This window comes from Gossypium raimondii, chromosome 8 (genome assembly GCF_025698545.1).
Source record: "Gossypium raimondii isolate GPD5lz chromosome 8, ASM2569854v1, whole genome shotgun sequence".
In the NCBI taxonomy this organism is placed as follows: Eukaryota; Viridiplantae; Streptophyta; class Magnoliopsida; order Malvales; family Malvaceae; genus Gossypium; species Gossypium raimondii.
The window spans coordinates 6031573-6053186 of record NC_068572.1 but is presented as its reverse complement, the minus strand read 5'-3'; the positions used below and the strand labels follow the sequence as shown (position 1 = coordinate 6053186).

Genomic DNA, 21614 nt, shown 5'->3' with positions numbered 1-21614 from the left:
GGTTAATGTTATTTCGGGTCGGTTAACCGGTCGGTTAACCGAATGAACACCCCTACATGTAATTGCAGCTTGTCAGAATCTTCGTTTAGATCCGATGAGCTATGTCGACAAAGTGTACAAATTAGAAAACATGTACAACGTCTGGAGACACGTATTCCTACTGGTCCCAGATGAACATAAGTGGCCTTCTGTATCGCTTGCTCCCTTTAAGCTGTTACCAGATAGAGAATTACATCGCAAACCAAAGGGTCGACCTTGCGCGACTAGAATACGTAACAATATGGATATCTGAGAAATAGCCAGTCAACCCAAGTTGTGCGGATGGTGTAGGAACCCAGGCCATACAAGCCGATCATGCCCAAATCGCAATAGTTGAACATTGTTGTAAAAAAAATTGTATTATTTATATTATTTTAAATCAAATAATATGGAAATATTCAGAATATTTACTTATTTAAAAGAAAATCTATTTCATTAAAAATATTAAAGTAAATTACAATTACTTTATTCAAAACAACATTTTATTTTATTAAATGAAATAATATAGAAATATTCAAAATATTGTGTTATTTAAAAGAATTTCTATTATATTAAAAATGTAAAAGTAAATTTCTATTTTATTACATCAAATAATATCAAAATATTCAAAATGTTTGTACAAATATATTAAAGTAAAAATCAATCTCCGTGTCCGCCAGATTCAGTGCCACATGACGGTCGTCGACGATTACGCGCTGGATTCCTCTTTTGTCCAGCTTCCGGCAGGGGTTATGGTTGCTCCGACAAGGATTCTGGTTCTTCCGGTAGGGGATCTGGTTGTTGGTGTTGGGACGATGAGCCACCTTGATAGAATAGTGACTGTGGAGGTGTTTGCATCACCAACAGCGAAGCTGTTTGAAACCTATACGGTGATGGGGATTGGTAAAAAGAAGAGCTCCCCGACCGCCCATCATGCGATCCCTCGTGCGACGATGGTAGAGGTGTTCATGGGCCGGGTCAGGCCCAAAAAAATAGCCCGCTTACTAGGCCCGAGCCCAGCCCGGCCCGAAATATGGGCCTAATATGTAGCCCAGGCCCGGCCCGTGGAAAAAATATGAAGCCTGGGCCCGGCCCAACCCGACCCGTTTTTATTTTTTTTATTTTTTGTACTTAAAAGTTAAAACTAATTGTTATTAAAATTATATCAAATATCAAATTATATTTTTTTGTATATAATGAAAAAAAATTAAAATAATAGCTTTCATCATTTTATCTATAAAATATGTTAGAATTGATGTAGTATTACACTAATACACTCTAAGTTTTGATTCTTAATAAATAATGAACCTCATATCCACTAGAGGTGTTTAAAAATTACCAACTAATTGAATTTAAATGTTATTTAATTGTATATAATTACACATTTGTGACATAACAATCAATTCTTAAAAAAGAGAATAAAAATAAAATGATTATACAAGTAATAAGGACTAGCGACATATTATCATTAGGCAATAAGCAGATATTATCTATGCATATTGCATAATAACATAATTAATTTAAATATTACATTATTGCTTTTAAGTTTTAAGTCAAAAAAATGTTAAATTTAATTAATTTAAATTAATAACATAATAGCATAATTAATTTAAATATTATCTATGCATAATATCATTGCTTTTAAATCATATTAAATCAATTTGAGTTTTATCATTTACTAAATCTCTAATTTTTCTTCAAACTAACTTTGAGATAAGTAAACATAAGTTAAACCCCACAAGTACACATACCTCCAAAGTCCAAAATGACTTTGGAAAATTAAGCAACAAACCATAATATTCATACATTAATCCATCAACATATTTAATTTCATAACAAAATATAAATTGTAAGCTAAATTAAATTTTAAACATTTAAAAAGAAAGTATCTTAAAAAGCTACTGAAGAAACGTCATCATCCTCATCGTCCTCATCGTCATCATCGTCCTCATCGTCCTCATCGTCCTTTTTGCAACCAATTTCTAACATGAAATAAGAATAAATAATTAGATAACCAAATTGATGAAAAAATAAGAAAAAATTTGAACAATAAAACGAGAATAATAATTACCTGCTGAAAATCCCTTAGCTCGCTTCCAATCATCCAAGCAAACAACAGCTTGAACCGTTTTTGGCTTAAGTGAACTCCTCAAAGGTGTGATAACTTTCCTACCCATGCTAAAAGCTGATTCGGAAGCTACAGTCGATATTGGAATTGCCAAAAGATCACGAGCCAATAATGAAAGCTCATTGTATCGAACTGAACTTTTGCTCCAATAATCTAAAACATCTATTTGACTATTCAACTCAAGCTCCGGTTCTTCCAAATAAATGTCTAACTGTGACTTCTCACTCCTAGTGCTAGATTCATTTAAATACCGTTTATAATCATCACTCTCATAAAAATATCCCACAAAATCAGCACTATTATCATTGTGTCCATCCAAACCAGAATCAACAGGATTTTTATTCGAAACATTAGAACTTCCAGCCAAAGAGGAAGACGTGGATTTGGATTTCTTAACATACTCATCAAACAAGAGTCTAAGATTGCAAAGAATGGTCTCAACAAAATCTGAAGCATGAATACCATAGATTGTATTAAAGCAATGCTGCACATAATTCAACTTGTAACGAGGATCTAAAATTACAGCACATGACAATATCAACGAATACTCAGCCCAATACTTATTAAATCTCTCTTGCATTTGCTTAACCATTGAAGTTAAAAACGAATACGGACATTTAACTGTATCAAGCAAGACCTTGTGAACCTTCCAAACCCCTCTAAAATAAAGATTGGCCGTTGGATAATTAGAACCAGAAAAAATACAAGTCACATTATAAAAGACTTTCAAAAATTTGCAAAGAATAGCAACATTTCTCCACTCTTCGTTAGAAAGTGCAAACATTTGATAATCTTTATCTCGTTGGCCCCAATAATCTAGCACATCTTTATAGTAAAGAGAAGATTCAAGCATCAAATAAGTATAATTCCATCTCACACACACATCTTGATGCAACTTTTTGGGTCACATTCAAATGAAAATTTTTGTCGGCCACATCATAAAATCTTTTCCTACGAATTCCCGACTTTTTTATGTACCTAATTCCATTTCGAATCTTACCAACAACATCATCAGCAAGTTCCAAACCAGCTTTAACTATAAGATTCAATACATGTGCACAACATCTAACTTGAAAAAAAGTACCATCAGACAAAATAGCTCAGTTTGCACGAAAACGATTTTTAAGACAAGAAACCATAACATCATTATAAGAAGCATTATCCAAAGTGATGCTAAAATTTTTTTTTATCTATACCCCATTGAGATAAACATAAAACAAGTTCATCCGCTATGTTCAAACCATCATACGGAGGAAATAAAGCTCTAAACCTTATGATTCTCTTTTGTAGCTTCCAATCTTTGTCAACCCAATGAGCAGTAATGCAAATATATTCATCATTAGTATGCTCCGAGTTCCAATTATCGAAAGTTAGACAAATTAAACCAGGTGCTTTAGCCAACTCTTCTTTAACACGATCTCTCTCTTTTGCATAATACATTAGGACATCCCTAGCAGCTGTATTTCTACTTATATTCTTAAAATTAGGACTAGCAATTCTCATCATGTATCTAAAGCCCGGTTCTTCAACTGTCCTAAGTGAATGCTTGCCACATACAAGAAAAGTAGAAATAGCTTTACGACACTCATCAGTATCAAACTTGTAGTTTTTTATAGATGGAACACCTTCGGGTGATGGCTGAGTGGCTATGGTGTATTGAGTGATGTCCTTATTAACTTTTTTCAAACAACCATTTAGATGACGTATTAAATGAGAGGTTCCACTAGAAGATTTAACAGAGAAGATAGTCTTACAGTGATTACATTGTGCCTTCAATTCATTTTTGTTCTCGCATTCAAGCTTTGTCATTTCATCCCACACCTTTGAAGTGGTAGACTTTTGACGTTTGAGAGAACTTTCATACTCATTAAACCCATCGTCCACAGGTATAGGAGTGTTTGAACTAGCCATAGTCATAAAAACTCAAGTCCTGCAATCCAAAAATAATCTTATTTATAACTTGGTTATTGAATATATAATTATATATATACATGTATTAAGATTAAATAATCTTAAATTTAATCAATGGCATGCACCTTCAAAATGGCACTACATTTGTGGGTAAATTACGATTTACAACATCTAATCATAAAAATATTGGATTTTAAATTTCATTTTGGGCAATTAAAGACATAGTTTTCTAGTATTTTATTAAAAGCGGTAAGTAATTATTTTAGATTTAAATATTTTGGGCAATTAAAGACATAGTTTTCTAGTATTTTATTAAAAACAGTAAGTAATTATTTTAGATTTAAATATTTTAATATTTGACAAGTAACACTATAATACATTAAGACATCAACATTTAATGTGTTACAAATTAAATGTATATTTATAACAATATATTAAAAGTTAAAACATTATATTAAAACAATATATTTATAACGGTATATTAAAACAATATATCAAAAAGTATATTTATAATAGTATATTAAAACAAGATATTAAAAATTTTATAACAAGATATTAAAACAGTATATTACATTAAAATTATTGTTTTAATCAAAAATTAACAATATTAATTATTTAGTTAATAACATTATAAAAATATAAGCACCAATTTATGTTAAAAATAAAGTATAGAAACTAAAATTAATCATTTTGGTAAAAGGATATAAAGATTAAAGTTTAGTTGTAACTTGTAAGCATAATAGAGGATAAAATGATATTCGACCATTTTCATATAAAATATATACATATTACATAATAGTATAATATCGAACTCATATATTGCGAGATAATAAACTAGTTATTTAACTAGGCTAGCCTTGTGATACAAGATCAAACTTGTCGCATGTCTTTAAGTAATACTAAAAAACACACATCATTTACGAAAAGATCCGAGTTTGATTGTTTCAAGGAAAGGTGTGATAGCAACCTCTAAGTGATAGCAACTTTGATTGGGCTCTTTGTTTTACGCCTCAATAGCTTGTTTCGCAATAAAACAAAGTAAAAACAAAAAGATGAGATTAAAATTATGAATAACATGTACAAAATACAATGGGAAATGTTACTACTGCAAGAAGTGAAGTAATAATGGAATGAGCAAAGAGTTGTCAGCATCTACGCCCCTAAAAGATATAATGTAGCTCCCATTTCTCCTGTTGTCGGATTGGTGTTCCATAGGATAGGAGACAAGACAAAATTAGACCCATGTGAATGCCAGTTAAACGACCTTTGTTGCAATAAAAGACTCGATTTTTCAAAGAGCTGGTACTGGGATTGTTATGACTGCTACAGAGGGTTAGTTGTTTTTTTTTTTGGACCACTAGTGAACATGTTCTTAGACGTATCAAAATCATTTCATTATCAAAGTCCTACTTCTCTTATGTTCATTAAAATTTGTTTGGTCTGTTTTCATACAAGAAGAAAGAACATATGGATATAAATGTAGAGAGGCTCCTTATGTTTGGTATAAGTCTTGTACCAAATAAGAGAATTTAAAACAGTGTCTCTTTCTTTTTTGGAAGTGTTGGTTTGAGCCACATATTTTGTAATTTTTTGACAGCTCAAAGGAACTGAGACATGTGTTGATCCAAAGGAAAAATAACAAGTGAAAACAAGGCATCAATATTCAATGGTAGTAAGTTAATAATGGCATAAAGCAGAAAAGCCAAGAAAAGCAGAAAAGCCTATTAAATCAACTGATGTTAAGTGAAGGCAGCTCAGAAGTCAGAAGAAAGTGAAGGCAACACCCAGAAAATATTTTATCAAGAAATGGAAGGTCAAAGGCCTGCTTATTATGTAAGTAGCTACGTCCATTTTGTCTTTTGAGGATACTGAATGGAATAATAATCTAAGTCCAAAGCTGAGTTTCATACTTCGGGTGAGCCCAATTTTTACAGAAAAGCTCTAGCAAATGACTTCAAAGTTCAAAGACAACATGGCAACAGTATATTAAAAATCGAAGCATGTCACCGTCACTAAACTCAGCAATAAAGAGCAACCTTCTCTTAAGTACATGATTAAAATTTAAAGCTCAAAAATTTCAATTGAAATGAAAACTAAAGTGAAGAAGAATCGAAGCATGTTACATTGAACTTGTTGATTTGAAGGGTTTGGGTTGGAATTTGTAGAAAAATCGAAGTGAAGAGAACAACAACGACACCTGGTGTCGTGGAGTGGAGGTGGAGTGGTGGAGGACCGAAAACCGGAGATGGGATGTTGGATCAGTGGAGGACTGGAGGTGGGTTTTCGATTTGGGGAAAAAAAGGAGGAGAGAAGGGGTTAGGGATTTCTATCTGAAGTTTAACGAGGTCGGGGAAATGGGAAATGTAAAATGTAAATGTAATAAGAAATTAAAAAATATATATTATTTATATCCTGGCCGAGCCGGGCCGGGCCGCCCGACCCATGAGCACCTCGAGACGATAGCCTATACATCGGCGGTCCATTCGGTGTAATCGAAAATAGAGATGAACCGGGCCATTAACTCTAACCTGCCATAGGACTAGAAAAAGGAGGATACATAAAAGGGCTAGGATATGCACCTGGCATCATTTGAAAAGACTGTGTCGTGGGTATCGTCGGTTCAAGTGTTGGGTCTGTGTCGGTGCTGTTGCTGGGCTTGGTGATTGTATGGGTGCTGTTGATAGGTCGAGTGATTGTGTGGGCGCTGTTGATGAGCCTGCATCGTCGTCCCTTATTCTTGGATTTAAAGGGTCACGTCGTTTCCTTTGGACACGCAATTGCCGCTGCCTCTCCTCTTTCGACAGTAAATACGACTTGTCATGGATCTTAAACCATGGCATGTATTCCGGTACGCACGCTAACTCTGGAACGATGATCGGTTCCCGAGTAGGTATATAATCATACCAGTCTTCCCATATTTGGATGTAGTGTGACCAGAATCTCGGCCAATTCGTATGCAATTGCCATAGGTCGATTTTGTGATGATCATCCAACACCTCAAGTGCCACAGGAATCGGTTGTCGGAATCTAAATTAACGTAATACTCTGTCCGACTGGTGCATCTCCAGGGTCGCAAAGTTGACCAATAGGACTTTCACATGCCAAGCATTTGGATTTTGGAAGAACTTATCCGGAATTACTACCCGAATTGTCGGATCCTCTTATGGTGTCCATTGAAACTATATGAACATGATGGAAATATTAGTTATATACTAAATACTAAATACTAAATACTAAATACCAATCGACTATCTCATGATGGAAATATCTATTTTATTTAATACTTACTTGTGCTTCCGACCGTTGGTCTAATAGAAGCTGTATATCTTCAAGAGAGGTAGGTAATCGAGCATAACTTGCCGAATAGTTCCACCTAATTAAATATTTTTTTAGCATTCGATTATATTTTAAATCTACATAATAATTGTAAAATCTAATATAAAATTTAACTCGTTATGAGTGGGAATGTATACGAGTGGTCCACTCGAGGATAAAAAAATGGAAAGCGAAACCGTGCCCATGACTGCAGTAGTGATAGGCAACCTCTGATTTTCGCTTTATTCTGTTGTGCCGCCCCGCACATCTCCCGGTACAATGTTGCCAACACGGCAGACCCCCAACTAAATTCACCAGCTGCTCTAAAATCAACGAGTTTCAGCAGCCATCTTAGATGTACAAGGTTTCGTGACAAGTCCGGCATCAAATAACCTCCAATTATCTGAAGAATGTATGCTTGAGCATATCGGATTCTTTCCAGTTCGGTAGAATCATCATCCGGCTCCGGGAATGTGTCTCATAACCAGCCTATCTCGATCCGACCTCTATTAATATTCTCCGGAATAGCGCCCAAAAGCTCGTAGCATACCGCTCCCCAATCACCTGATTGAACAGACCCGGTGACCACGTACCCGTCCACCGGCAATCCCAATTGCAAATTTACTTCTTTCAAAGTGATAGTGCATTCTCCACATAAAAGATGGAATGTGTGCGTCTCGGGTCTCCACCTCTCAATCAACGCACTGATGAGTTTCGGGTCCAACTTGCATCCTCGGCCTACCGTCACCACGTGCCAAAAACCCGCTTCCCGCAGGTAATTCTCTACCAACGGTGATGGAGGACCATGCATATTACGGATATAGTATTGCAATATCCGATCTACAGGCTTTTATAAGAAATAATAAAATAAAAATGATTTAAAATTGCATAAATCAAAAAAATTTAAATAATATTTAAAAATTGAATTTAACACTTACCATTTTCATTAGTTCGACGGATATGTGCTTGTTATCGAGACGAATTAATTCTCCGGCCATTACTAATACGGTCAAATTTTTATGATTTAAAAAAATTCAAAACAATAAAATTAAAGCTTTTTTAAAATAATTTAAAAATTAAAGTTTTTTTGAGAGGAATTTGAAAGGAATTTGAGATAAAAGATTTAGGTGTGAAAAAAATGAGAGGGGGAGTTTTTATATTTTTTTTTACCGTTGGGGGGTCACCAACGGTAAAAAAAGTAGTCGTTGCTACTGTTCACGCGTGGGCAAAACGCTTCCTCAAGGAAGCGCTTTATCCACGTGGACAGAAAACGCGTCCTTGAGGGCGCGCTTTATGTCCACGTAGGCAAAGCGCTTCCTTGAGAAAGCGTTTTTCTGCCTCATCACCTGACAACGCGCTGAGGTGGACGCATTTTCGGGGAAATAGGGCCATTTCGATAATTAATTTTTTAATGGGTCCATTTCAGTAATTTTTTAAAAAATAGGGTTTTTATTGGCATTTTGGCCGAATATTTAATTTTATCAAAAATCATTTTATCCATTTAGTTAAATTTTTTTTACCTCTTAAATTTGCATTGTCGGTCAAATCACCAAAAATAATGAAAACGTTAACTCTTATTGACTTTGCTGATGTGGCAAGCACGAGCATTGCAATGTGAATATCACATTAGCAATTAATTGATTTTTAAATTTTTAAATTTTAAAAATATATAAAAAAATATTTTAAAAATAAAAAGTATTTAATTTATTTAATAAATATATAAAAACTTTAATTTTTAAAAAATTAATTAATTGCCAACATGTTAACTACTTGCCACGTTAACGTTTTTCTTCTATTTTATGATAATTTGACATACAATGTAAGTTTAAAAATAAAAAAATATAAAAAATTAAATGTAATGTTAAAATAACTTTTATAAAATTAAGAGCATGTATCGTTGACTATAATACCAATGCATTACAGCTCAATTCAGTGGCCCATCATTAAATCGTTGTTTGGTGGGCTGTAATAAGACAGCCCCATTCGATATGGGATTATTCAGGGTAAAAACGTTGCTTACCATTCGGTGGTCTCCCATGATTCAGGGAATGGGTGGGTGGGTAAGAAATTAGCTGAAGCTTTCAATTTTACCCTTACTATTATCCTTTCTTTCTCACATTTGAAATCTTTTCCTTTCTTTTTCATGCTTCTTCCTTCCACTGTAATATAACAAATTCCCAACTTATCAATTTAAACCTTTTTTTAATCCCATTTCCTCCGAACCCAATCTGCATTTTCTCTTCTTCTTCAATTCTTTTTCTCCTCAATATATTGACAAAATTGGAAATTCTTGATAGCTTAATCCATTGAAAAGAGAAGTGAAGCATTTTTCGGGTCGTCCCGCAGGATCCAAGAACTGGTAAGTTTTAATTCGGACCCAAATTTCAAATGCCCTACATTTGTACAGGTTTTAAGAGGAAAATGAAAGGGGGATTTCAGATAAAACTCTCTTACGCCTTCTATACGTTCACTATCTAACTAATTTCCAGGAAGGGTTTCTATTTTGCATTTTTGGGTTTGCTTCTTTTGCTGGGTATTTTATTTTTTTGTCTTGGTTCTGGTTTTAATGCCCTTTGGCTTGCTTAGAAACTCCGTTGGGTGTCTGCTAACTTGAACTTACTATCATTTTGGATTCACATGATCTTCGTTTTAGTTTAGTTTATGGTATGGCGTCAAATTATGTAATTTTAGCTGAAGTTGTTAATGCTTTAATGAGCTTTGTGTGCTTAAAATAGTAATTTGTTCGCTGTAAATTATTGATTCTAAACTCTGTTGATCTTTCTAAGGTTTGATATGTATAATATTTTTTTACTATATGTTTCATTTATACCATTGATTGCATCTATAGAATTGATGTTTCATAGTATACATGTTTCCTGGTGTTGGAATCTTGGGTGTTCATTTATACCATTGATTGCATCTGATTTTTTTTTTCCACTGGTTCAATTAATTTCTTGTAAGAATGGCTGCAGCCAAAGTGCAGATAACAGAATAGTAAAACAAGGGTATTTAGTTGCTTTTATTTTACCATTAACTCTACACTTTTATTTTAGTTTGTGCAGTCCATAGGTCTGATGTAGAGTTTTAACTTCGTTTTTCCAAGGGTATTTAGTTACTATCCTTATCGAAAAAGGGTGCGGCTTGTGGAGTTTCTACATAATGTGCTTAATCTAAAGACCCTTATTCTAGATCTGGTATGAAGAATTCTCTAAGTGCTCTTATTCATTTATCGATAATTACATCAAAAATTGCAGCATACAAACCAACTAACATTTCTTTTTAATTTTGTGTAGGAGTTTAGGCTGATGGTGAAAAAGGATTGAGGTCACTACTTATACTTTCTTGTTTATCATTTCATGTCAAGGAGACCAAAATTTCTGGAGTTGATGAAAGCAAATATGCATTTGAAATGATTAGTAATTTCTTGAACCATGCAATGGTTCTAGAGAAGCTCATATTAAGAATGATTAACCTGCTTGAAAAAGATGAATTGTGTATCTTGAAAAAACTATTGAGGTTACCAATGAATTCAAAGAAATGTGAAGTTGTCGTACACTAGTATTTCTTATGTTATGGTTGGAACTGTTCACTATCTCTATAGGTTTGGTTTTGTGTAGCACTTTTGAGAAATTAAATGCCATATGGTGTTATGGTTAGAATTGTTCATTGTCTGCTATTTGTGTATTTGGTTTATGCAACGGGTTAGAACAGTTTGTTGAATGTAGTGGGTTTGATTTTGAGTAGCCCTTTTTGTTGGGTTCAGATAGAAGCACCTGCTTTGCATGATAATAGGATCATTATTTTGTGGTTTTGATTTTTCCTCTGTCATTGCTATCATGATAATAGGATCATTATTTTGTGGTTTTGATTTTTCCTGTGTCATTGATATTCAACGTTTCACTCAATCATAAAAACATCATATCATGTTTGGTTTTATGATCATTTTGTAATCATGGAACATCATTGATGTATAATGAGTCACATTGGAATGGTATCCCAAATCATAGAGCAACAGCGCTTACTCTTGGATTCTTTGGTACATTGTTCATCAACAGATTGAACATTCACATATTACCCTACAATGGTGTAATCAAATCCATTCAAATTCAAGTGAATGTCAATGATGCTAAAATCATTGTAATTCAGTGAAAGTTCATAACAAAGATTAATTTCTTGTCGGCTATGCGTTGGTTCTTATTAGATTTTTTTGACCCGTAATAATCATTGATCCCAGGGGTGTTTGTATCATTTAGTATAATTTTTTTTTTTGGTGATAAGAAAACATAGCATATGAATCATATAATCCTAAATCAAAACCCTTCGTGGAGGTTGTTCAAACAATTGTAAAGCATCCTCATTGCTACGAGCCATTTTCGCAAGATAATTCACAACTGAATGTAAAATACTATGTTTGTATAATCCACAAGATAATTCGCAAGTTATGAACATTATATTTGGATGTAAAATATAATTCCCAAGCTATCTATTATTTCTAATTTTTGACTTTTTAGTTTAGAAGATAATTAAATTATTTGTTTCGCTAATGATATTTTAGCACATTAAATATACATTGCAAATTAAAAATAATAAAGTAGATTATATATTATTTTTAAATATTATATATTATAATTTTTATTAATTCATATTTTAAACATAATTATATTAAGAATGTTATTAAATTATATATTATTTTATTAAATTGTATTTAATAATAATTATGTTAAAATATTATTAAATTATATCATTATTTTTACTAAATTGTATTTAGTAATAATCTTATTAAAATTTAATAACAATAACAATAATCATCTAACTAAAATTTCTACTAAGACTAATTTGGTCATTTAAGTCCTTTTCTTTATGCTATTACAACATCCATTACATTCAACCAAACACAAGAATACTATTGCAGCTTTATTCCATTCCATTGAACCAAACAATTAAATTACTGATTACAGTTATATTACATTCCATTACAAGTCCTATTCTATTCACCCCAACTAAACGTGCCCTAAAAGTTCAAATAAGTCATTATGTCAAAAAACAGCGATGCCTATAAACATGATTAAAAATTGTTTAATTACAACGTGAAATAATTTCTACAGGTAGTTTATTATTATAAAATTTTATTTATCTTCAAATATCATTTTTTTTTCTATTATATGCATCTTCTTCTTTTAACCACAATAAATCATGCATTCATTTCATATTCGCATAATCTCTTAGATTATATGTCATGTTGACAAGTTTATGATATTTATCATACAATTTTTCATGTCATTATTATTTTGTTCTAATATGAGTTAAAAGATCCAAAAGCTTTAGTTCTTTATCTGATGCATTCTCAATGAAAATATGTAGATGGATAAACAATTTCTTTTTATAAAACCTTTAATACAGCACTCTGTTGGATTAAGAATAAATAAATTCCCAAAATAAAAATAAAAGAAATAAAATCTAGGGCAGACAACTAGACCATCAAATCTGCAAGAACAAGTGTACCTATCACCCCCTATATTTCCCAAACTCTATTTTGCTTGAAAAATATTCCAACATAAATATCGGAAAGCTGTCTAAATACATGCCAACATTTACATCCTAGTCCGAGTAAACATCCACCACCGGAGCGTATATTATTATCACAAGCAACTTTTTATTCAGCCAAAACCAATATGTTTCATTGACTACTTCCTCAGGGTTAGTGTATAGGACCTTCTCAACAAACATTTACAAACCCTTTTGATCTGAACTATCTATACATTCCCCCAAAATGTGCACACACACAAAAGCTATCTATAGCTACGAGCATTTCAAGCCATCTAAGCTTAAATGCAGTTTAGTTCAACGGTATGCTGCCATACCAGAAGCTTAAACTGAGTAGTTCAATTACCTCTGATGCATTTGCTTCCCCTGAAAGTTACCTACGACTTGAGATTTACATGCCAAGAAAACTAGAATGTTAAAAGACGCAACCACCCCTCTAGGTGATCGACAATCTAGCGTATGATTACTAATTGCCTAAAAGTTACAGCCAAACCTCAAAAGTAATTCTAACTAAAGCTCAAAACAAGATAGAAGTCTTCGACTACAATAAAAAGGGAAAAAGAAACTTAATGCAAAAGATAGCAGCTACACTAAAATTCAAGTTTGCCATTTGATGAGAAGCTCTAGGCTGATGATGATCTAACTTGGGTTCTCTATGCAATGGACCGAAGACAAGCGAATCTAATTGTTCCTCGGATCTTTTTAGGTAGTGCTAACTTGCAAAAGTGCACGGTGCCTACCAAACTGTGCGACGAGAAATGCTGAAGATTTTGAAAACCTGGGGCAACTTCTATGGAAGATCTTAATCATGCTCTACCTTGAGTAAGGATGATAGCGACTACTGCCTCCGTATCCTGTTCTACTACCATATACAGGACCACCAAAACCAGCACCCGGGCCTGAATCATAACTACCACTTGAGCCTGAACCACCATAACTTCCATAGCCGCCACCTGCACGTCCATATGCACCTATACCACTCCCACTAAGCCCACCAGCATAGGAACCAAAGCTGCTAGAATAACCAAATGATGGATCTCCATGATAACCATAAAAACCACCACCACCAAACCCCCCATAACTACCACCAAAACCAGCACCACTACCAGCATAACCACCATAATCTCCAAATCTAGTGCCAAAACCTCCAAAAGACCTATAAGGACCAGGACCATAACCACCATCACCACCATAGTCACAAAATCCACCAAAACCATCGTTGTATGAGCGTATATTAGATTCCCTACCATATCCAGGACCAGGTGCTGGGTTTGAGGCTCTCTTTGGTTCAGCCTTCTTGATTTCAACCTACAATAAAGAAGTACGTCAATCTAGGTTTCCTTCACTGGTAAATTATCTTGCCTGCCTTGAGAAGGAAAGACTTAATAACAACAATAAACCTGCCCCAAACACAGCTGAATTGAAAGTTGAAACACTAAATCTCTTAAAACCAACAGAAGTACACAATGATATTTAACTTGAGAATAACAATAATTGTTACTTCCATCAGCAGAAGAGTTTGACATGCCACTTCGCACTGTTTCTCCGCATAGATTACATACATATCTGTTTACATCAGATTGAGTACTCACCTGAGTACCCTCCATATCTATCAAGTTTCCATTGGCCAGCATATTGTCAACCACTTCTTCACTGTCAAACACAATAAACCCAAAACCCCGAGATCGCTTTGTCGCGTGGTCTCGTATTATCTCATGTTCCACCACCTCTCCATACTTTGAGAAGAAATTCTTGAATTCATCTAAGGTTCAAACAGAAAAGAAAAGAAAAACATTAAACAAACAATATCCTCCCGTTAAAAGTATAAACAATAACAATTAGAAAAATAAACTGTAACACTTGATGTTACAAAAAGAAAATGCAAAAAATCAAATACTAGACCTTCGGTAACAGATGTCAGAATCCCGCCAACAAATAATTTCTTTGTCTTGATGTCATTTGACTGCGAAGAACCTTTCGGGATAGTTCTCTTAATCTCAACCTGTACCAAATAATTAAGCCTTCATACAATATTGCAATTCAAAAGCACTTCAAAAGTCTAACAAGCTCAAATTGAAATATCCAACCTTTCCAGCAAAATACAAATATGACATTACAGCTAAACCCACCTAACAATATGGAGCTCACTTGTTAAGCATTGCATTACAAAGGACTAACATTTTCTTGTTCTTCCAATTTCTGCAACCTTAGCACCAAGAAGCTTAGCTGTACACAACTAAAATGCCAAAGAAGTAGCTAGACCCTAGGAAAATCAAAAACCTAGTTCTAAACCTTTTAATTTACTTCGACTCTTCAATTTTCTTAAGTACCTATCCGTGTTTAATACGGGTCCAATACATATCTAGAAAAGGTATAGGGATATTATCTTCAAAAGGTAACTTCCAAATACGTGAAAACACTAGGAATACTAAATATACTTGTATCCAACACTCATACCCAAGTCTGAGGAAAATAGCTAAACTTATCAGAGCCAACAGCAGAACTTTCAGATACAAAAAATAATAATATTTAAAAAAAAGTTTGAGGTTTTAGCTTACTTGCTTGCCATTAATGACATGATCTTTTTGCATAACAGTGTCAACAACAGAAGGATCCGCAAAGGTAATGAACCCGAAACCACGGGGGCGACCCGTATGCCGGTCTTTCATTATAACAAAATCTGTAATGTCCCCATACTTTTCAAAGTACTTTATAAATGTCTCTGAACCCACGCCCCCAAAAAAATTGAAAATTCAATAATTGAAGAACACCCATCAAACGAAAACAAATAGAAACCTCAAAGAGAGTAATAAAAGAAAGAAAGCTCGGATCACCTGAAGTTGTATCCCTCGCTAAGCCTCCAATGAATATTTTCCTGCACATGAAAGAAGGGGGGACTATTAAATATCCAGAAAGGTTTGGAAAGATAAAACAAAGAGCACAAGGGTATAAATTTATAGTACCCAGGGCTAGCACCATCGTTGTCATTGCTTCTTCTGGTACCCATGGAAGTTAGGGTTCTGAGATCTATGGAGGATAAAGAGAGAAATGAAAAGTGGGGCTAGGGTTTTACTGATTGGCAGAACTAGAAGGTAGGGTTATGAAATAGGAAGGAGAAAGGCGAACCACAAATGGAAAATCAAATTGTTTTGGTTTACATCGTTATTTGGTGTCTATTAAAGTAACTAAATTATACGGGTTTTTTACAAAAATAATATAAAAAAATAAAAATTACCAAAATGTTATAATTTTTTTTTATTTACCAAAATATATATAATTTTTTATTTACCAAAATATATAAAAAAACTAAAAAACAAAAAAAAATAAAAAACAGAAAAAAAACCTAAACTGATTTGACAACTCCCTGAATGGAGGGAAGCAGGTTGGCGGCACCAAACAAAGGAAGCAGGTTGGCGGCACCAGTCTAGGGAACCAGGTTGGCGGCACCAGTCCTGCCAACCAGATTGGTGGCACTACTCGTGTTATTAACACGACCTCTGTCCAGCAGAAACAAGAAAAATCAGAAGAAAAAGAAAAGAAAGAAGAGGTGCTGCGGAAAAAAAGAGAAAAAGAGAGAAAGAGAAGTGAAAAATAAGGTTTTTTTTAAAAATAATTGATTATGTTATTGTTATTGTTTTGTATAATTTGTATTTTTTTTTTGTTTTAGTTTAGTTATTAAGATTAAAATCAATAAAACTCAAATTGATAGTTTTAGTTAGGGTTTTTTACCAAAATATTACAAAAAATAAAAATTTTATAGTATTATTATTATTATTATTATTATTATTATTATTATTATTATTATTATTATTATTATTATTATTAAGATGTTACTTAGTATTATTGTTAGTAAAAACTAGTATTATTTTTATAGTTAGTTATTAATAATTTTAGTTAGTATTATTTTGTATATAAAATTATTAATATTATTATTGTGCTAGTTATTAGGATTAGTGGTTAAATGGCTTTCATGTACAAAATTGAATATTGAAACATTAATTTTTTATTTAAGTTATTTATTATCCGTGCGAGATGTTTTACGAGATTTTGTTTATTTTTTGACAGATTAAATATTGAAGATGGATGCTAAGTTTTTTGTATGCGTTTATTTCGACGAAGTCATCTTGACAACAAGTGTTGGATGTGTATTTGAATGTCAGCAACAAATAGCAATGAGATTTAATAGAAATGTCTCGTTTGATGAAATGAAGGTAATGATTAATGTAAAAATTTTAAGACGTTGTGGGAGAAGGATAGTAAAAATTTTCTACAAGTTTCCAGTTTCGACAAATCCAGTCAAATTCGTCGAAATGGAACTTACAGACGACGAAGACGTTGAGACAATGGTCGATCTCTACTGTGGGAATGGGAGTGACAAGAATGCACCGATTCACTTATTTCTTTGAGTTAAGCGGGTATGGAGCAAAATGAAGATGTCAATGCATCTGATGAAGAACACGGAGCTCAAGAACCGTGGATGGTGGCTCTAATATCATACGTTGATAGTGAATCGACTATGGGTGGGATGGGTATCGACCTGAATATTACACCCGATGTTGATATGGTTGGTGGTGAAGAAGAATGTGGTTGCGAAGAAGAAGGTGGTGGCGGTCATTGGGATGAAGAGGTCGATAGTGACAGTGATCTCAATGTGGACGATGTACCTGATGATATCGACGATGAAGACATTAACGCTTCTTCGATCGGGGAGCAGATGCGGCATATTTTGATACACAATAATCCTGGGCCACACATGTCGCTCATAGACCCTGACGCAGCGTATGTAGCTGAGTTCCCAGAGTACCCTGAAGTAGTTCATCATCACGGGCTGGCCGTAACATCTGATGATGAGGAGTTATTCATAGGCTAGAGATTCAGCTGTAAAGAAGAGTGCGTATATACCATCAAAAGGTACAGCATGAATATATCGGTTGATTATAAAGTCGCAATGTCTACTCCGACAATATATATTGGGGAGTGTTGGAAGGCGTGAAGGTCGCAATTGGCGAGTCTGTTGCATTCATTAAAAGTTCTCAGATGTGGGAGATACGAAAATTTGTTGGTCCTCATACATGCACATCAACACGTATGACAGAAGATCATGGAAAACTTGATTCAAAAACAATCTGTACATGTATCATGCCAATGGTGAAGGACATGCCGACCATTAAAGTTTCGGTACTGATTACCGAAATGCAAGCACGATTCCAGTATCGAGTTTCATATCGGAAGGCATGGATTGCTAAACAGATGGCGATGGAGCAACTGTATGGGGATTACGATTCATCGTATAACGAGCTTCAAGGTTGGATAATATGTCGATGATGTGTACACGCTGGAGCGCACATTGCGTGTCTGGGAAAATGAGTTCCCTGTCTTGCCTGACCTATCAACGTGGGAGGTGCCTCTGACGACTTTCGAGCTTCTCCCAGACAGAGGGCTGCGGAGGAATCCGAGAGGTCGTCCGCAGTCAAGCAGAATCCGTAATGAAATGGACATCAGGGAGAAGTCTGACGAAAAGCTTTGTGGAATATGCAGGTTAAGTGGTCATAGTCGGAATAAATGCCCTAACCGAAACTTTCATGTTGGACAGTTGTCCGGATCGGATCGTAATTGACCTAATATTGTAAAATTTTTATGTGTAATGATAAAAAAATATACAAATGATTATGATTACATTGTATCCAAATTAAGTTATAAAATAGTATATGGCGTTTGGAATTATTAATATTTTATCGAAAATAGAGGCATATAACCTTAAATTAAGCTTTAATATAATGCAACTTTAAAATAATTAAATTGGTAAAAAGAAATTGAACAATAAGCACAATAACTAAAACTAGAATAATTAAATTAGAATAATTAAATTGATACAAAAAGTACAAACGTGTTAATGTACAAACATGTGCCATACACCCCAAAATTGATGGTTCGATGGTGTAGTCCTAGGGTATACCTATTCGGAGGTCGACGGTCACGTTACGGGTGCCCGACGACCAAACATTATTATTATTTGCGCAGTGGTGGTATAGTAAAATAGGGAGAAATCATTTTGAGCGGGTCCCTCGTTCGGCGTGACGAACTTGATGCACTGAGGAGTCCCATAATCTTTGGATATGGGCGGTAGTAGGATCCGAATAGTTCAAAGTCGTATGCATATTCTGGCCCTGAGAAGCTCGGTAAATTGTCAATGCCTGACAAATCCAGATGATAGCTATCTGAACCGACAAATCCAGATTGTTCCGGATCTGGCTGGGGCTCCTGCTCGGGCTCTGGTGGTTCCGGAGAATAATATGCCATGGGATCCAGATCATGCTGGGCCGCTGTGGCCGATCCCCAATGTCGCTGCATGTGCGGGGGATTATAATCGACTAGCCTCCGAATAAATATGGCTTCCCGCAACTATAGTACCATTGCATATACTCTAATGATGGTTGCGAGTCGGTAGCCATAACCATCTGAGGTCTTCGACGAAATCGATCGTTCCACAGTGCCACAAATTTTCGGTGCTTAATTCCCCAATCTATCATCGATTTTCCTCTCTTATTCTTACCGTGAACTTCTCCCACCTCACATGGCGGATCCGGGATAGGTTGGATGAAGCCAAACTGCCGTAGCACCCGATCCCCATGATACCACTCGACCATGTTGAAATTTATAATTGGTGCGTTAGTGCACCATATGTACGAATGCACATACTGCAGACGAGGTACCACGTACTGTAATTTACGGCGTTGATGCGGCGTCCATATAAATCGCATGATTAATAACATGGTTATAATTAGCCATAACGTGTGCGTAAGATATAGAAAGTAAGATGTCATGAATATTAGAATAGCATGAATATTAGAATAGCATCTTATCCCATCCCGGGCATACTGTTCAATCATGAGGCGGTATAGCGAGACATTGTACGACTTCCCGATACCCGGACGAGCACTCCACCTACAAAAAACAAATATAGCGTTTAGAGTTGGTAACATTAGTCAATATATTATGACTACAAATAATGAGAAGTTATATTTTATCACCTGTTCAGCAGTGGATAAACATACGGTTGGTGTCTAACCGATGCCAAAAATGGCATCCGATACAGCGCCCAGGACTACAGCAGTGAGAGGCATCCGCACATGTCGCGAACTTTCGGATCGTCGCCCAACAAAGCTCTCGATACAAGACTGCTAGCACGGCTGAGCCCCAGCTATAGGAGCTAACACTAGACAAGTCAGCTAACAGGGGCAAGTACATCAAATGCACCTTGTCGTTGTCAGGCATGATTTCTCCCCCTATGATATGCATGATGTACGCTCGAGCAGCGCACATCAACTCTCCTTCAGTGGCTGTCGCTGATAATTGTCCATACTTGGCTTTCAGCCATGTAAATTGTAAGCCGAAAAAATATGACTCACTGTCCCCTGGTGAGTCTCCTAGAAGCTGATAGCAAAGTGCATCCAGATCGGTAAATGCAGATAATCCCGTTACGGGACTCCCGTCAATTGAGAGCCCAAGCTGCAACGCTACATCCTCCAAGGTCACTGTGCACTCCCCGCACGGAAAATAAAAAGTGTGGGTCTCCGAGTGCCACCGCTCTACTAGCGCAGATAATAAATCAAAGCGCAAGACGGTGTACTGGATCTGTGCTACGGACCCAAATCCGGCTAGCTCTAAGCACGGCATCAACTGTGCATCCGGAGTATTCTTCAAAACACTCACACGGCCCCTTAAAACTCGGTACGAGTCCTGATAGTGTTAAATTATAGAAAAAATTTTACGATAACATTATTTCTTTGTACGTCTATCCTTTTTAAATAAATAGAACCCGTGATTAATAAATAATAATTCATACCGCGTTATTAACCGCATCAGATATATGGCTTTTTTTGCTAATCAATGAAGCCATTGCGATGTCTACAAGTTGAAAAAAAAAAGAAAGTAAAAAACTCTTACTTCGGCTATTTGTTCGTATTTTTTTCTCCGCATTTTATTACTTCAAAAAATATCTTCATTTCTAATTTTATAATTTTACATAATGTTTTAAATTTATTAATTTAGTGTGTTTTAAAATTAATTTACTGTAAAAAACCATTATCCCACGCCATTTACTCGGGTTTTTACAAAATATTATAAAAATAAAATTTACCAAAATATTACAACTTTTTTATTTACAAAATATTACAACTTTTTTTATTTACCAAAATAAAAAAGTTGTAATATTTTGTAAATAAAAAAGTTATAATATTTTGTAAATTTTTTTTTATAATATTTTGTAAAAACCCATTTACTCGTATTATTTAGTGTATTTAGTGTAAAATTAATTTATAAATTTAGTGTTTTTTCCTTTTTTTATTCTTTTTCGTTTTTACTTTTTATATATATTTTGGTAAATAATAAAATTATATATATTTTGGTCAATAAAAAAGTTATAATATTTTGGCAATTTTTATTTTTTATATTATTTTTATAAAATCCATAATAAAACATTACAAAATAATAAAATATTTAAAAATACCAAAATATTATATATATTTTTATTTACCAAAATAAAAAATTACTAAAACCGGTTTTTATTTGGTGTAAGAAAAAATCCTTATCCACGCCATTTGCTCGTATTTTTTCCGATTTTATTTTCAATAAAAATATTTTATTTTCAATAAAATATTTTTATTTTTATTTTATTACTTTATATTATTTCATCACA

The 21614-nt window shown here is 34.3% G+C and overlaps 2 protein-coding genes and 1 long non-coding RNA gene across 4 annotated transcripts; 1 reads left to right on the top strand and 2 right to left on the bottom strand.

Moving 5' to 3' along the window:
- Window positions 1–9412: 9412 nt before the first annotated feature.
- On the top strand, window positions 9413–11115 carry LOC105790523 (uncharacterized). 2 transcript variants are annotated; one of them, XR_001132507.2, is made up of 3 exons: window positions 9413–9731; window positions 10426–10566; window positions 10666–11115. It is a non-coding gene; the product is annotated as an uncharacterized LOC105790523 (long non-coding RNA). The 2 variants fall into 2 exon arrangements; XR_001132505.2 differs by having other exon boundaries at window positions 9416–9731; window positions 10476–10566; window positions 10666–11031.
- Window positions 11116–12857: 1742 nt separating this feature from the next.
- LOC105790522 (heterogeneous nuclear ribonucleoprotein 1) lies at window positions 12858–16072 on the bottom strand. The gene is made up of 6 exons (XM_012618165.2): window positions 15880–16072; window positions 15751–15791; window positions 15475–15638; window positions 14819–14918; window positions 14509–14678; window positions 12858–14224 (listed from the first exon to the last, which is right to left on the bottom strand). Exons 1-6 carry the CDS (start codon window positions 15921–15923, stop codon window positions 13730–13732), a joined length of 1014 nt encoding a protein of 337 aa, XP_012473619.1. The 5' UTR covers window positions 15924–16072; the 3' UTR covers window positions 12858–13729.
- A 3730-nt stretch (window positions 16073–19802) lies between these two features.
- Window positions 19803–21015, bottom strand: LOC128042986 (protein MAIN-LIKE 2-like). Its single transcript, XM_052634762.1, has 4 exons — window positions 21000–21015; window positions 20763–20824; window positions 19972–20656; window positions 19803–19861 (listed from the first exon to the last, which is right to left on the bottom strand). Exons 1-4 carry the CDS (start codon window positions 21013–21015, stop codon window positions 19803–19805), a joined length of 822 nt encoding a protein of 273 aa, XP_052490722.1.
- Between the last annotated feature and the right edge of the window lie 599 nt (window positions 21016–21614).

Excerpts from the sequence above, each read along its gene's own strand:
- LOC105790522 (XM_012618165.2), bottom strand. The coding sequence starts at position 15,923 with ATGGGTACCAGAAGAAGCAATGACAACGATGGTGCTAGCCCTGG. Across the intron at positions 15,792-15,879 it reads AACGATGGTGCTAGCCCTGG|GAAAATATTCATTGGAGGCT; the intron begins GTACTATAAATT and ends TTTCATGTGCAG. Across the intron at positions 15,639-15,750 it reads AGCGAGGGATACAACTTCAG|AGACATTTATAAAGTACTTT; the intron begins GTGATCCGAGCT and ends GCGTGGGTTCAG.
- LOC128042986 (XM_052634762.1), bottom strand. Across the intron at positions 20,657-20,762 it reads CTGATGCGGTTAATAACGCG|GACTCGTACCGAGTTTTAAG; the intron begins GTATGAATTATT and ends TAACACTATCAG. Across the intron at positions 19,862-19,971 it reads GCATCGGTTAGACACCAACC|GTGGAGTGCTCGTCCGGGTA; the intron begins GTATGTTTATCC and ends TGTTTTTTGTAG.